This window comes from Brachionichthys hirsutus, chromosome 11 (assembly GCF_040956055.1).
Source record: "Brachionichthys hirsutus isolate HB-005 chromosome 11, CSIRO-AGI_Bhir_v1, whole genome shotgun sequence".
In the NCBI taxonomy this organism is placed as follows: Eukaryota; Metazoa; Chordata; class Actinopteri; order Lophiiformes; family Brachionichthyidae; genus Brachionichthys; species Brachionichthys hirsutus.
Window position 1 is genome coordinate 13553361 of NC_090907.1, and position 13424 is coordinate 13566784.

Consider the following 13424-nt stretch of genomic DNA (forward strand, 5'->3'; position numbering starts at 1 on the left):
GCATTTGGAACTGAAACTTAAATGTCTCAATGTAGAGACAATAAATACCTAAAAACAGAACAACAGAAAGCTTTTCTCCCTCCATTCCAAAGGAATTTGTTAACACACACACACACACATATAATAAGGGGGAAAAGGCAGAATAAATGTTTTTATTAATCTGACATTAATATTTCAATATCTGATGTTTTTCCATAATATTTAAAAGAATGTTTATATAATAAATGAAGGAATGTCATATTAATAAAGACATTTTAGCCGAAAAGAAAACATGCCTTATTCCTCTTGTCCTCGACCTTTTCATCTCGTTGTACGACTTTTCCTTGGCTGTGCCATTAGTCTTATAGCAATATTTAACTGAACTACAAATAGCTATATCAAAGTACCCCATAATCTCCAAATCTCTTCTCAGCTTGTTGTTGTTGTTTGGAAGGGAGTGTATCTTGCAGTCAAAACTTAATTCACAAAAATTCACATAAAAATAGAAAGAAAAATACAATTAGCAGCACTGTGGCATAAATGTTTGAGGGAAACTTGTGAGTAGAAGGTCACAGGTTTGATCCCAACAGCAGTAAATAATCCAGAGTATCCTGCTCACTCATTGTGACCGACTCTGGATAACAGATCCAGCTTAAATGCTTAAAATATAAAACTATGGCAGAAAATTTGATTTGCTTGTGATATCAAAAAGCCCAAAACTTTCTTTTGAGGTCGATAAAAAATAGTTTACCAGGTAAGAAAATATATTTTCTCCTCCTGACTTTGGTGAGTATGAAAATAATGACATTTTATATTAAAGGGATACTGCTTCAAAAACGAAATTAAATGATTTTATTTACATAAACATTACTTTTTGTAAATGTAATGGTTAAAACTGAATTATTTTGAACTTCTCTTAAAATCAACATGCTGACATGATTAATTGATTCATTCCTGCCCATTTTGAACACACAAAAACAATAATTTATCAAACCCACATGTTCACATTTAGAATGAAACCATCAAAACCAAACAACATATGATAAACGAGTAAGACTAACCGAACGGAACTCAAAAATAACTAAAATAATCACATTTTAAATGAAAAAAATATAAAACACTGTGTATTGTTCTTTTCGCTATAATGCTGTTCTTACAATAATGCTGATTTATGCAGTCATTTTTCATCACATATCAAAATTTAAATAAACTAGTTTTACATAATCAAGGTTTGCAACATGGCAGCCTTATCTTACAAAAGCACTGCAACCTCACCAAAGCAAAACAGAAGAATGAGAAACACATTTAAGCTATCATTACAGCATCCTTAATAGTTGGAGTCTGATATCTGGCGAGTAGTCGCTGTAGATGTTGAAGATTCACCTGTGTGGGTTTCAGAAGTAACCACTTGGCGGGTGATTTTGGTGGTCTTGGTCACCATGGTGACAGTTCCTTCCTCTGAGAAGAAGACTCGATGCTCTTGTGACATTTCTTGCGGTTTGAAGTCGAGACCTGAATGTTGGCCCTGAGACCCTGATGCATCTACCTCACCTCCAACCTCTCCCTTCCTCTGGGCTTGAGGAGAGCCCTCTGGGGTTATCTCCAAGAATCCTGGGGAGGGAGAGGAGGAAACAAGGAAAGGCAAGATAACGGAGAGGTGAGGAGGATCGGTGAAAATGTCAAGAGGGAGGAGAATCTTATGTAAAAAAAAAAAAAAAGATAAAAATAGAAAGTGATATATTAATGTGCGTACAATAAAACCAAATGAATCATGATAAAAGCAATTATAAAGATAAAATACGTAAATATTTCGAACAAATTCTATGTTAATTATGTCATCTATGTAGAGTCTTACACACAATATTAACATTGCAATCTTTGGACAATTTATTCAGTACAGTCGTCCCTCGATATAATGCGGTTCATTTTCCGCGACTTCGCTGCTTCGCGGAGTTTTTTAGTGCAATTTCAGATTTTTATTTTGCACTTGAACGCGCCTTGAAACGGCGCAAGGACGAAGCGGCGCGGTCGGAGGAACTGTGAAATACGCGCAAGTCGCTATTAATAACTTCTTATGTGTTCAACCTCGTAGGTTGATCATTAAAATTGAATTCGTTATTTCTAAAAGCTATCATATTTATTTGTTAAGCGTTTGTTTTATAGCGCTCTTATTCTCTGTGTAAAAAGAGGCTTTTATTTTGTAGGAGCATAAACGTCACGTCCCTTTTGGGTTTTGTTTCTTCCTGTTGATACATGTAGCCGCTGCCGTTCCGCTGTGCTAAGCTATCCAATAAAGCAGCATGAGAGGCTAAAGACAGCACGAGTAGAATATTTGTTCTTCTGCACTCCAAGCGGCTCTTTCCTCGACCTGCACGCCTTAACATTATTAACAGGAAAACGTTTACTGTACGTACTATATATTTATATTTCTCAAACAAATGTTTAGTTCTGAAAAGGTTTTGATCTTTGGTTTCATTCTATAATACTGAAACAATCTATTCAGATTAATGCCTGACTGTTAAACGTGTATAAAGTGTGTGGTGAGGGGTTTTACAGCCTTAAAACATTTATGTACATGTTCACCTCATTCATCCTGGCAGCTGTTTACATCCCGCCGGCCGCCGACGTGCACGAGGCTCAACGTGCACTCGCGGAAAAGATTTTGTGTTTGGAGCGGACTTTCCCTGATTCTCTTGTTATTGTTCTTGGTGACTTTAACAAGGGAAATCTGAGCCAGGAACTTCCTAAATACAGACAGTTTATTAAATGCCCCACCAGAGAACCGAAGCTCAGCCAGATCAGACGTAAGAAAGAGGCAGCACGCAGGAGCGGAGACAGAGACAGCTACAAGGAGGTGAAGTACAGGTTTAGCAGGGAGCTGAAGAACGCTAAATCAGTATATTCACGCAGGCTCCAGCAGCAGTTCTCTGCCAACGACCCTGCAGCAGGTTGGAGGGGGGGGGGGGGCATTACCAACGACAAGCCCAAAGCCCCCCGAGCTCTGAACGACCTGCTGCTTGCCCAGCGCTTAAATATGCATGACTGCCGCTTCGACCAACCAGCCCCCCACACCCATCCGGACCCTCCAGTCACCCCCTCCTCCACCCACAACATGGAGGGCAAACCGCCAAATGCCTCCATAGACCCCCCCCCCCCCCCACTGTCCTCTGCATCCAGGAGCAGGATGTGCACAGACAGTTCACAAAGCTGAACCCCCGCAAAGCTGCGGGGCCGATCAATGTTCCCCCTCCACCCTGAAACATTGTGCCAGTGAGCTGACTCCTGTCTTCACAGACATCTTTAACCCCTTCCTGGAGTCCTGTCATGTTCCAGCCTGCTTCAAGTCCTCCGCCATTGTCCCTGTCCCCAAAAAGCCGAGGATCACAGGACTTAATGACTACAGACCGATAGCGCTGACATCTGTAGTCAGGAAGTCTTTTGAGCGCCTGGTTCTCCACCACCTGAAGACCCTCACCGCCCCCCTCCTGGACCCGCTGCAGTTTGCCTACCGAGCCAACAGGTCTGTAGACGACGCAGTCAATCTGACCCTCCACTTCATCCTGCAGCATCTGGACTCCCCAGGAACCGACGCCAGGATCCTGTTTGTGGACTTCAGCTCAGCTTTCAACACCATCCTCCCGGGACTGCTCCAGGACAAGCTGCTCCAGCTCGACGTGCCCGACTCCCTCTGCTGGTGGATCACCGACTTCCTGATGGAGCGGAGGCAGCATGTGCGGCTGGGGTCTACGGTTCGGACACCCTGACTATCAGCACCGGATCCCCCCAGGGCTGTGTACTTTCCCCCTGGCTCTTCTCCCTGTACACCAACTGCTGCACCTCCAGCCACCAGTCCGTTAAACTGATTAAGTTTGCGGACGACACCACCCTCGTCGGGCTCATATCGGACGGTGATGAGTCTGCCTGCAGGAGGGAGGTGGACCGGCTGGTGTCCTGGTGTAGCAGCAACAACCTGGACCTGAACAGCCAGAAAACAGTGGAGATGATCGTTGACTTCAGGAAAATCACAGCCCCACCGTCCCCCCTCTCCCTCACAGACTCCCCTACCCCCATCTCCATCGTGGACTCTTTCCGCTTCCTGGGCACCACCATCACCCGGGACCTCAAGGGGGAGCCGACCATCAGCTCCCTCAACAAGAAGGCTCAGCAGAGGATGTACTTCCTGCGGCAGCTGAGGAAACTCAAGCTGCCGACCCAGATATTGGTGCAGTTCTACACCTCCATCGTGGAGTCCGTCCTCACCTCCTCCATCACCGTGTGGTACGCTGGCGCCACCACCAGGGACAGACACAGACTGCAGCGCATTGTACGTACTGCGGAGAAGGTGATCGGCTGCAAGCTGCCATTGCTCCAGGACCTGTATGTCTCCAGGACTCGGAGGCGTGCAGGTCGGATCACAGCCGACCCTTCCCACCCTGGACACGGACTCTTTGACCCTCTCCCCTCAGGCAGGAGGCTACGGTCCATCCGGACCAGAACCTCCCGCCACAAGAACAGCTTCTTTCCCTCAGCCGTAAGACAAATAAACACTTAATAATTCTGTCCCGGACTCCTGAATACAACTTGCACTGTTCCATTTGCACTGCGTGATGACGCTAGTTTACTGCTGCTAGTACACATCTGTGTATCCACTCCTGCTGCTGCTGATGTGTCCGTACTTGTATGGTTTTTGTATTTTGTCATTAATGTTAGATGTAGCACGACTTCACCGAGAAACATTCCTAGTCTGTGAACCCTCACTGACAATGGCAATAAACCACTTCTGATTCTGATTCTGATTCTGATAAGAATTGTAAAAAAATAAAAATTACTACATTGCGGATTTCACTTATTGCGGGTTGTTTTTGGAACGTAACCCCCGCGGAAAATGAGGGACTACTGTATTTCACTCTTCTACAACACTTTAATATCACCTACTTTTACAGTTATAAGAAAGACTAAATGACAGATTTAGAAAGAAAAATAAAAGCTCTAAAATCAATTAAATTCTTGCAATTTAAGAATTTTAAAGGCATTTTTATGTGTCCTATGCTCCCCATTATCCAAATGGTAGATGGAATGTACCAAGTTAGAGTATCCACACTGATCAAAAACCACTTTCCTCTATGGTAGTACTGTTGAAATCTGTATTATCTGAGAGCAGGCAGAGAGAAACTACAAAGTGCTGACTACAGTAAGTTTATTTGTCAGACTTGAAAAAGTGCCATAATCTTACAAATGGGAATAAAACTGATTTAAAAATGTAAAATCATTAGAGGTGCACTATAAATAAAAACTTAAATATTTGAGTAAAAACAATAGTCTACACTCTATATCACTGTCATAGAAATAATGTGTTATTTAAAACTATTCTTTGCTAACAAGGAAGACATTAATTTGCTCTTTGATAGACTTAGTTACCATCTGCCTCTTGTAAGACACAGTTTATAATCTTTCTAATATCTTGTTGATTTGTTGGAACTGTGCCTTATCCTTACCTGTAGAGTGTGGCTTGAGGGTGAATTTAGGGACCTTGAACCAAGGGGAAGACTCTTTTTCCTCAGATTCCAGTCTTTTGCTGTCGTCTGTGCTCCAAGTCTGGAACTTTTTTGAGCTTAGCTCCATGGTAAAACCAGTAGGGGACTCAGACCTGTCCCTGTCCAGCATCTCTATTCTGGCTTGAGATGACACCAAACCCTCAAGAGGCTCCTCACTAAAACCTGCAAGGGCCATCTTGCCAGATTTTACTTTAAATCCATTAGGGCCTCTCTTTAGTTCTCCCGGAGATGGATCTTTTGACAGTTTCACATCTGCATATGTGTTCTCCTCCTCTGCAGCCATTCTCCCATATGAAGAGGTTAATTCCGCCGTTGGAAGCTGAATTTTACCACTGAATGTGTGTTTACCATCTTTAGAGCCTTTATGAGTACTTGCATCCTGTTTACATATGGGACTTGAACTTGAACCTTTGACATCAAAATACCCTGATTTACCAGGGGAAAATGACAATTGGGACATCTTTATTTCTTCAACCATTGATTTGTCCTGTCCTTCCCACTCTGGGCTCACAGCAACTGATGCTTCTGTGGGCTTGCAGAAGCTTGGCTTTATTTTGTCTCTGGGAGTCTTTATTTTGAGGCCTTCTGCTTCACATTCAGGTGTTGACTCCTCATGTGTGCTGCCCATAGCTGTGGTGGGCTTGTTGGTTTCAGGAGGATTTACCAAGACAAAAACAGCTTTTTTTATTTTAGGCATTTTAAGTCCCTCATGCTGAATTTCTGGCCCACGTATATTTATTCCTTCTTCAGGAGATGAGAGAGATGGTAATGGGATTTTTACTTTCTTGTTTTTTTCAGTTTTACCATCATCGTCATCTTGTGATGTCCCAATATCAAACTCTATGTCTGGAATCTTTGGAACTTTAATTTGTGATCGGTCAGTATGTTGTTGCAATTTAAATTTTCCACCATCTCCATTGAGCTTGACCTGAGAAACTTCAATTTTTCCTTTTGGTGGAAAAATATCAACTTCTGGAATATTCATGTGGGACTTTTTGTACTTTCTTCCAGTGCGTCTCTTTATTTCAACTTCTGGACCTTCAATCGTTCCTTTTGGTAATGATATATCAACTGAGGGCATGCCAATTTGTGGCATCTTGAATGTTCCCCCATCCCCCTTAAGTTCTAATTCTGGGCCTTCAATCTTCCCTTTGGGGAGTGAGAGATCAACTTCAGGCATTTTCATGTGAGGCAGTGTGAACTTTCCTTCACTGCCTCCATCTATTTCAACCTCTGGACCTTCAATTTTTCCTTTGGGAAGAGAAATGTCAAGTGAGGGCATGCCAATATGTGGCATCTTGAATTTTCCACCTTCCCCCTTAAGTTCTAATTCTGGGTCTTCAATCTTCCCTTTGGGGAGTGAGAGATCAGTGTCTGGCATTTTGAACATTCCTCCTGTGCTTCCCTCTATTTCAAGGTCTGGACCTTCAATTTTCTTTTTTGGGAGAGAAATGTCAACTGAGGGCATGCCAATTTGTGGCATTTTGAATTTTCCACCTTCGCCTTTGAGTTCTAATTCTGGACCTTCAATTTTTGCTTTGGGGAGAGATATATCAATGTCTGGCACTTTCATTGGAGGCATTTTGAACTTTGGTCCAGTGCCTCCTTTGATTCGCACATCTGGAGCTTCAATCCTTCCTTTTGGTAAAGATATATCAAGTGAGGGCATGCCGATATGTGGCATCTTGAATTTTCCCCCTTCCCCCTTAAGTTCTAATTCTGGGCCTTCAATTTTCCCTTTGGGGAGCGAGAGATCAACTTCAGGCATTTTCATATGAGGCATTTTAAACTTTCCTCCAGTGCCTCCCTGTATTTCAACCTCTGGACCTTCAATTTTTCCTTTGGGAAGAGAAATGTCAAGTGAGGGCATGCCGATATGTGGCATCTTGAATTTCCCCCCTTCCCCCTTAAGTTCTAATTCTGGGCCTTCAATTTTCCCTTTGGGGAGAGATATACCAACATCTGGCATTTTCATATGAGGCATTTTAAACTTTCCTCCAGTGCCTCCCTGTATTTCAACCTCTGGACCTTCAATTTTTCCTTTCGGAAGAGAAATGTCAAGTGAGGGCATGCCGATATGTGGCATCTTGATTTTTCCACCTTCCCCCTTAAGTTCGAATTCTGGGTCTTCAATCTTCCCTTTGGGGAGCGAGAGATCAATGTCTGGCATTTTCAAGTTAGGCATTTTGAACATTCCTCCTGTGCTTCCCTCTATTTCAAGGTCTGGACCTTCAATTTTCCCTTTGGGGAGAGATATATCAATGTCTGGCATTTTCATTTGAGGCATTTTGAACTTCGGTCCAGTGCCTCCCTTTATTTCAACCCCTTGGCCTTCAATTTTTCCTTTGGGGAGCGAGAGATCAACTTCAGGCATTTTCATGTGAGGCAGTTGGAACTTTCCTTCACTGCCTCCATCTATTTCAACCTCTGGACCTTCAATTTTTCCTTTGGGAAGAGAAATGTCAAGCGAGGGCATGCCGATATGTGGCACCTTGATTTTTCCACCTTCCCCCTTAAATTCTAATTCTGGACCTTCAATCTTCCCTTTGGGGAGAGATATACCAACATCTGGCATTTTCATATGAGGCATTTTAAACTTTCCTCCAGTGCCTCCCTTTATTTCAACCTCTGGACCTTCAATTTTTCCTGTTGGTAACGATATATCAAGTGAGGGCATGCCAATTTGAGGCATCTTGAATTTTCCACCTTCCCCCTTAAGTTCTAATTTTGGACCTTCAATCTTCCCTTTGGGGAGCGAGAGATCAACATCCGGCATTTTCATATGAGGCATTATGAACATTCCTCCAGTGCCTCCCTTTATTTCAACCTCTGGACCTTCAATTTTTCCTTTTGGTAAAGATATATCAAGTGAGGGCATGCCGATATGTGGCATCTTGAATTTTCCACCTTCCCCCTTAAGTTCGAATTCTGGGTCTTCAATCTTCCCTTTGGGGAGCGAGAGATCAATGTCTGGCATTTTCAAGTTAGGCATTTTGAACATTCCTCCTGTGCTTCCCTCTATTTCAAGGTCTGGACCTTCAATTTTCTTTTTTGGGAGAGAAATGTCAACTGAGGGCATGCCAATTTGTGGCATTTTGAATTTTCCACCTTCGCCTTTGAGTTCTAATTCTGGACCTTCAATTTTCGCTTTGGGGAGAGATATATCAATGTCTGGCACTTTCATTGGGGGCATTTTGAACTTTGGTCCAGTGCCTCCTTTGATTCGCACATCTGGAGCTTCAATCCTTCCTTTTGGTAAAGATATATCAAGTGAGGGCATGCCGATATGTGGCATCTTGAATTTTCCCCCTTCCCCCTTAAGTTCTAATTCTGGGCCTTCAATTTTCCCTTTGGGGAGCGAGAGATCAACTTCAGGCATTTTCATGTGAGGCAGTTGGAACTTTCCTTCACCGCCTCCATCTATTTCAACCTCTGGACCTTCAATTTTTCCTTTGGGAAGAGAAATGTCAAGTGAGGGCATGCCGATATGTGGCATCTTGAATTGTTCCCCTTCCCCCTTGAGTTCTAATTCTGGACCTTCAATTTTCCCTTTGGGGAGAGATATACCAACATCTGGCATTTTCATATGAGGCATTTTAAACTTTCGTCCAGTGCCTCCCTTTATTTCAACCTCTGGACCTTCAATTTTTCCTGTTGGTAACGATATATCAAGTGAGGGCATGCCAATTTGAGGCATCTTGAATTTTCCACCTTCCCCCTTAAGTTCTAATTTTGGACCTTCAATCTTCCCTTTGGGGAGCGAGAGATCAACTTCAGGCATTTTCAAGTTAGGCATTTTGAACATTCCTCCAGTGCCTCCCTTTATTTCAACCTCTGGACCTTCAATTTTTCCTGTTGGTAACGATATATCAAGTGAGGGCATGCCGATATGTGGCATCTTGATTTTTCCACCTTCCCCCTTAAGTTCGAATTCTGGGTCTTCAATCTTCCCTTTGGGGAGCGAGAGATCAGTGTCTGGCATTTTGAACATTCCTCCTGTGCTTCCCTCTATTTCAAGGTCTGGACCTTCAATTTTCTTTTTTGGGAGAGAAATGTCAACTGAGGGCATGCCAATTTGTGGCATTTTGAATTTTCCACCTTCGCCTTTGAGTTCTAATTCTGGAACATCATTTTTTGGTTTGGGGAGAGATATATCAATGTCTGGCACTTTCATTTGAGGCATTTTGAACTTTGGTCCAGTGCCTCCTTTGATTCGCACATCTGGAGCTTCAATCCTTCCTTTTGGTAAAGATATATCAAGTGAGGGCATGCCAATTTGAGGCATCTTGAATTTTCCACCTTCCCCCTTAAGTTCTAATTCTGGGCCTTCAATCTTCCCTTTGGGGAGTGAGAGATCAACTTCAGGCATTTTCATGTGAGGCAGTTGGAACTTTCCTTCACTGCCTCCATCTATTTCAACCTCTGGACCTTCAATTTTTCCTTTGGGAAGAGAAATGTCAAGTGAGGGCATGCCGATATGTGGCATCTTGAATTGTTCCCCTTCCCCCTTGAGTTCTAATTCTGGACCTTCAATTTTCCCTTTGGGGAGAGATATACCAACATCTGGCATTTTCATATGAGGCATTTTAAACTTTCGTCCAGTGCCTCCCTTTATTTCAACCTCTGGACCTTCAATTTTTCCTGTTGGTAACGATATATCAAGTGAGGGCATGCCAATTTGAGGCATCTTGAATTTTCCACCTTCCCCCTTAAGTTCTAATTTTGGACCTTCAATCTTCCCTTTGGGGAGCGAGAGATCAACTTCAGGCATTTTCAAGTTAGGCATTTTGAACATTCCTCCAGTGCCTCCCTTTATTTCAACCTCTGGACCTTCAATTTTTCCTGTTGGTAACGATATATCAAGTGAGGGCATGCCGATATGTGGCATCTTGATTTTTCCACCTTCCCCATTAAGTTCGAATTCTGGGTCTTCAATCTTCCCTTTGGGGAGCGAGAGATCAATGTCTGGCATTTTCAAGTTAGGCATTTTGAACATTCCTCCTGTGCTTCCCTCTATTTCAAGGTCTGGACCTTCAATTTTCTTTTTTGGGAGAGAAATGTCAACTGAGGGCATGCCAATTTGTGGCATTTTGAATTTTCCACCTTCGCCTTTGAGTTCTAATTCTGGAACATCATTTTTTGCTTTGGGGAGAGATATATCAATGTCTGGCACTTTCATTTGAGGCATTTTGAACTTTGGTCCAGTGCCTCCTTTGATTCGCACATCTGGAGCTTCAATCCTTCCTTTTGGTAAAGATATATCAAGTGAGGGCATGCCAATTTGAGGCATCTTGAATTTTCCACCTTCCCCCTTAAGTTCTAATTCTGGGCCTTCAATCTTCCCTTTGGGGAGTGAGAGATCAACTTCAGGCATTTTCATGTGAGGCAGTTGGAACTTTCCTTCACTGCCTCCATCTATTTCAACCTCTGGACCTTCAATTTTTCCTTTGGGAAGAGAAATGTCAAGTGAGGGCATGCCGATATGTGGCATCTTGAATTGTTCCCCTTCCCCCTTGAGTTCTAATTCTGGACCTTCAATTTTCCCTTTGGGGAGAGATATACCAACATCTGGCATTTTCATATGAGGCATTTTAAACTTTCGTCCAGTGCCTCCCTTTATTTCAACCTCTGGACCTTCAATTTTTCCTGTTGGTAACGATATATCAAGTGAGGGCATGCCAATTTGAGGCATCTTGAATTTTCCACCTTCCCCCTTAAGTTCTAATTTTGGACCTTCAATCTTCCCTTTGGGGAGCGAGAGATCAACTTCAGGCATTTTCAAGTTAGGCATTTTGAACATTCCTCCAGTGCCTCCCTTTATTTCAACCTCTGGACCTTCAATTTTTCCTGTTGGTAACGATATATCAAGTGAGGGCATGCCGATATGTGGCATCTTGATTTTTCCACCTTCCCCATTAAGTTCGAATTCTGGGTCTTCAATCTTCCCTTTGGGGAGCGAGAGATCAATGTCTGGCATTTTCAAGTTAGGCATTTTGAACATTCCTCCTGTGCTTCCCTCTATTTCAAGGTCTGGACCTTCAATTTTCTTTTTTGGGAGAGAAATGTCAACTGAGGGCATGCCAATTTGTGGCATTTTGAATTTTCCACCTTCGCCTTTGAGTTCTAATTCTGGAACATCATTTTTTGCTTTGGGGAGAGATATATCAATGTCTGGCACTTTCATTTGAGGCATTTTGAACTTTGGTCCAGTGCCTCCTTTGATTCGCACATCTGGAGCTTCAATCCTTCCTTTTGGTAAAGATATATCAAGTGAGGGCATGCCAATTTGAGGCATCTTGAATTTTCCACCTTCCCCCTTAAGTTCTAATTCTGGGCCTTCAATCTTCCCTTTGGGGAGTGAGAGATCAACTTCAGGTATTTTCATGTGAGGCAGTTGGAACTTTCCTTCACTGCCTCCATCTATTTCAAACTCTAGACCTTCAATTTTTCCTTTGGGAAGAGAAATGTCAAGTGAGGGCATGCCGATATGTGGCATCTTGAATTGTCCCCCTTCCCCCTTGAGTTCTAATTCTGGACCTTCAATTTTCCCCTTGGGGAGAGATATACCAACATCTGGCATTTTCATATGAGGCATTTTAAACTTTCGTCCAGTGCCTCCCTTTATTTCAACCTCTGGACCTTCAATTTTTCCTTTTGGTAAAGATATATCAAGTGAGGGCATGCCAATTTGAGGCATCTTGAATTTTCCACCTTCCCCCTTAAGTTTTAATTCTGGGTCTTCAATCTTCCCTTTGGGGAGCGAGAGATCAATGTCTGGCATTTTGAACATTCCTCCTGTGCTTCCTTCTATTTCAAGGTCTGGACCTTCAATTTTCTTTTTTGGGAGAGAAATGTCAACTGAGGGCATGCCAATTTGTGGCATTTTGAATTTTCCACCTTCGCCTTTGAGTTCTAATTCTGGACCTTCAATTTTTGCTTTGGGGAGAGATATATCAATGTCTGGCACTTTCATTTGAGGCATTTTGAACTTTGGTCCAATGCCTCCTTTGATTCGCACATCTGGAGCTTCAATCCTTCCTTTTGGTAAAGATATATCAAGTGAGGGCATGCCGATATGTGGCATCTTGAATTTTCCCCCTTCCCCCTTAAGTTTGAATTCTGGGTCTTCAATCTTTCCTTTGGGGAGCGAGAGATCAGTGTCTGGCATTTTGAACGTTCCTCCCGTGCTTCCCTCTATTTCAACCTCTGGACCTTCAATTTTTCCTTTCGGAAGAGAAATGTCAAGTGAGGGCATGCCGATATGTGGCATCTTGAATTTTCCCCCTTCCCCCTTAAGTTCTAATTCTGGGTCTTCAATCTTCCCTTTGGGGAGTGAGAGATCAATGTCTGGCATTTTCAAGTTAGGCATTTTGAACATTCCTCCTGTGCTTCCCTCTATTTCAAGGTCTGGACCTTCAATTTTCCCTTTGGGGAGAGATATATCAATGTCTGGCATTTTCATTTGAGGCATTTTGAACTTTCCTCCAGTGCCTCCCTTTATTTCAACCCCTTGGCCTTCAATTCTTCCTGTTGGTAACGATATATCAAGTGAGGGCATGCCGATATGTGGCATCTTGAATTTCCCCCCTTCCCCCTTAAGTTCTAATTCTGGGCCTTCAATTTTCCCTTTGGGGAGCGAGAGATCAATGTCTGGCATTTTGAACATTCCTCCTGTGGTTCCCTCTATTTCAAGGTCTGGACCTTCAATTTTTCCTTTGGGAAGAGAAATGTCAAGAGAGGGCATGCCAATTTGTGGCATCTTGTATTTTCCCCCTTCCCCCTGGAGTTCTAATTCTGGACCTTCAATTTTCCCTTTGGGGAGAGATATACCAACATCTGGCATTTTCATATGAGGCATTTTAAACTTTCCTCCAGTGCCTCCCTTTATTT

General features: G+C 43.0%; 1 protein-coding gene across 1 annotated transcript; it reads right to left on the bottom strand.

Moving 5' to 3' along the window:
* Positions 1-138: 138 nt before the first annotated feature.
* Positions 139-8109, bottom strand: LOC137901188 (neuroblast differentiation-associated protein AHNAK-like). Its single transcript, XM_068745197.1, has 2 exons — positions 5475-8109; positions 139-1590 (listed from the first exon to the last, which is right to left on the bottom strand). Exons 1-2 carry the CDS (start codon positions 8107-8109, stop codon positions 1307-1309), a joined length of 2919 nt encoding a protein of 972 aa, XP_068601298.1. The 3' UTR covers positions 139-1306.
* Positions 8110-13424: the final 5315 nt, after the last annotated feature.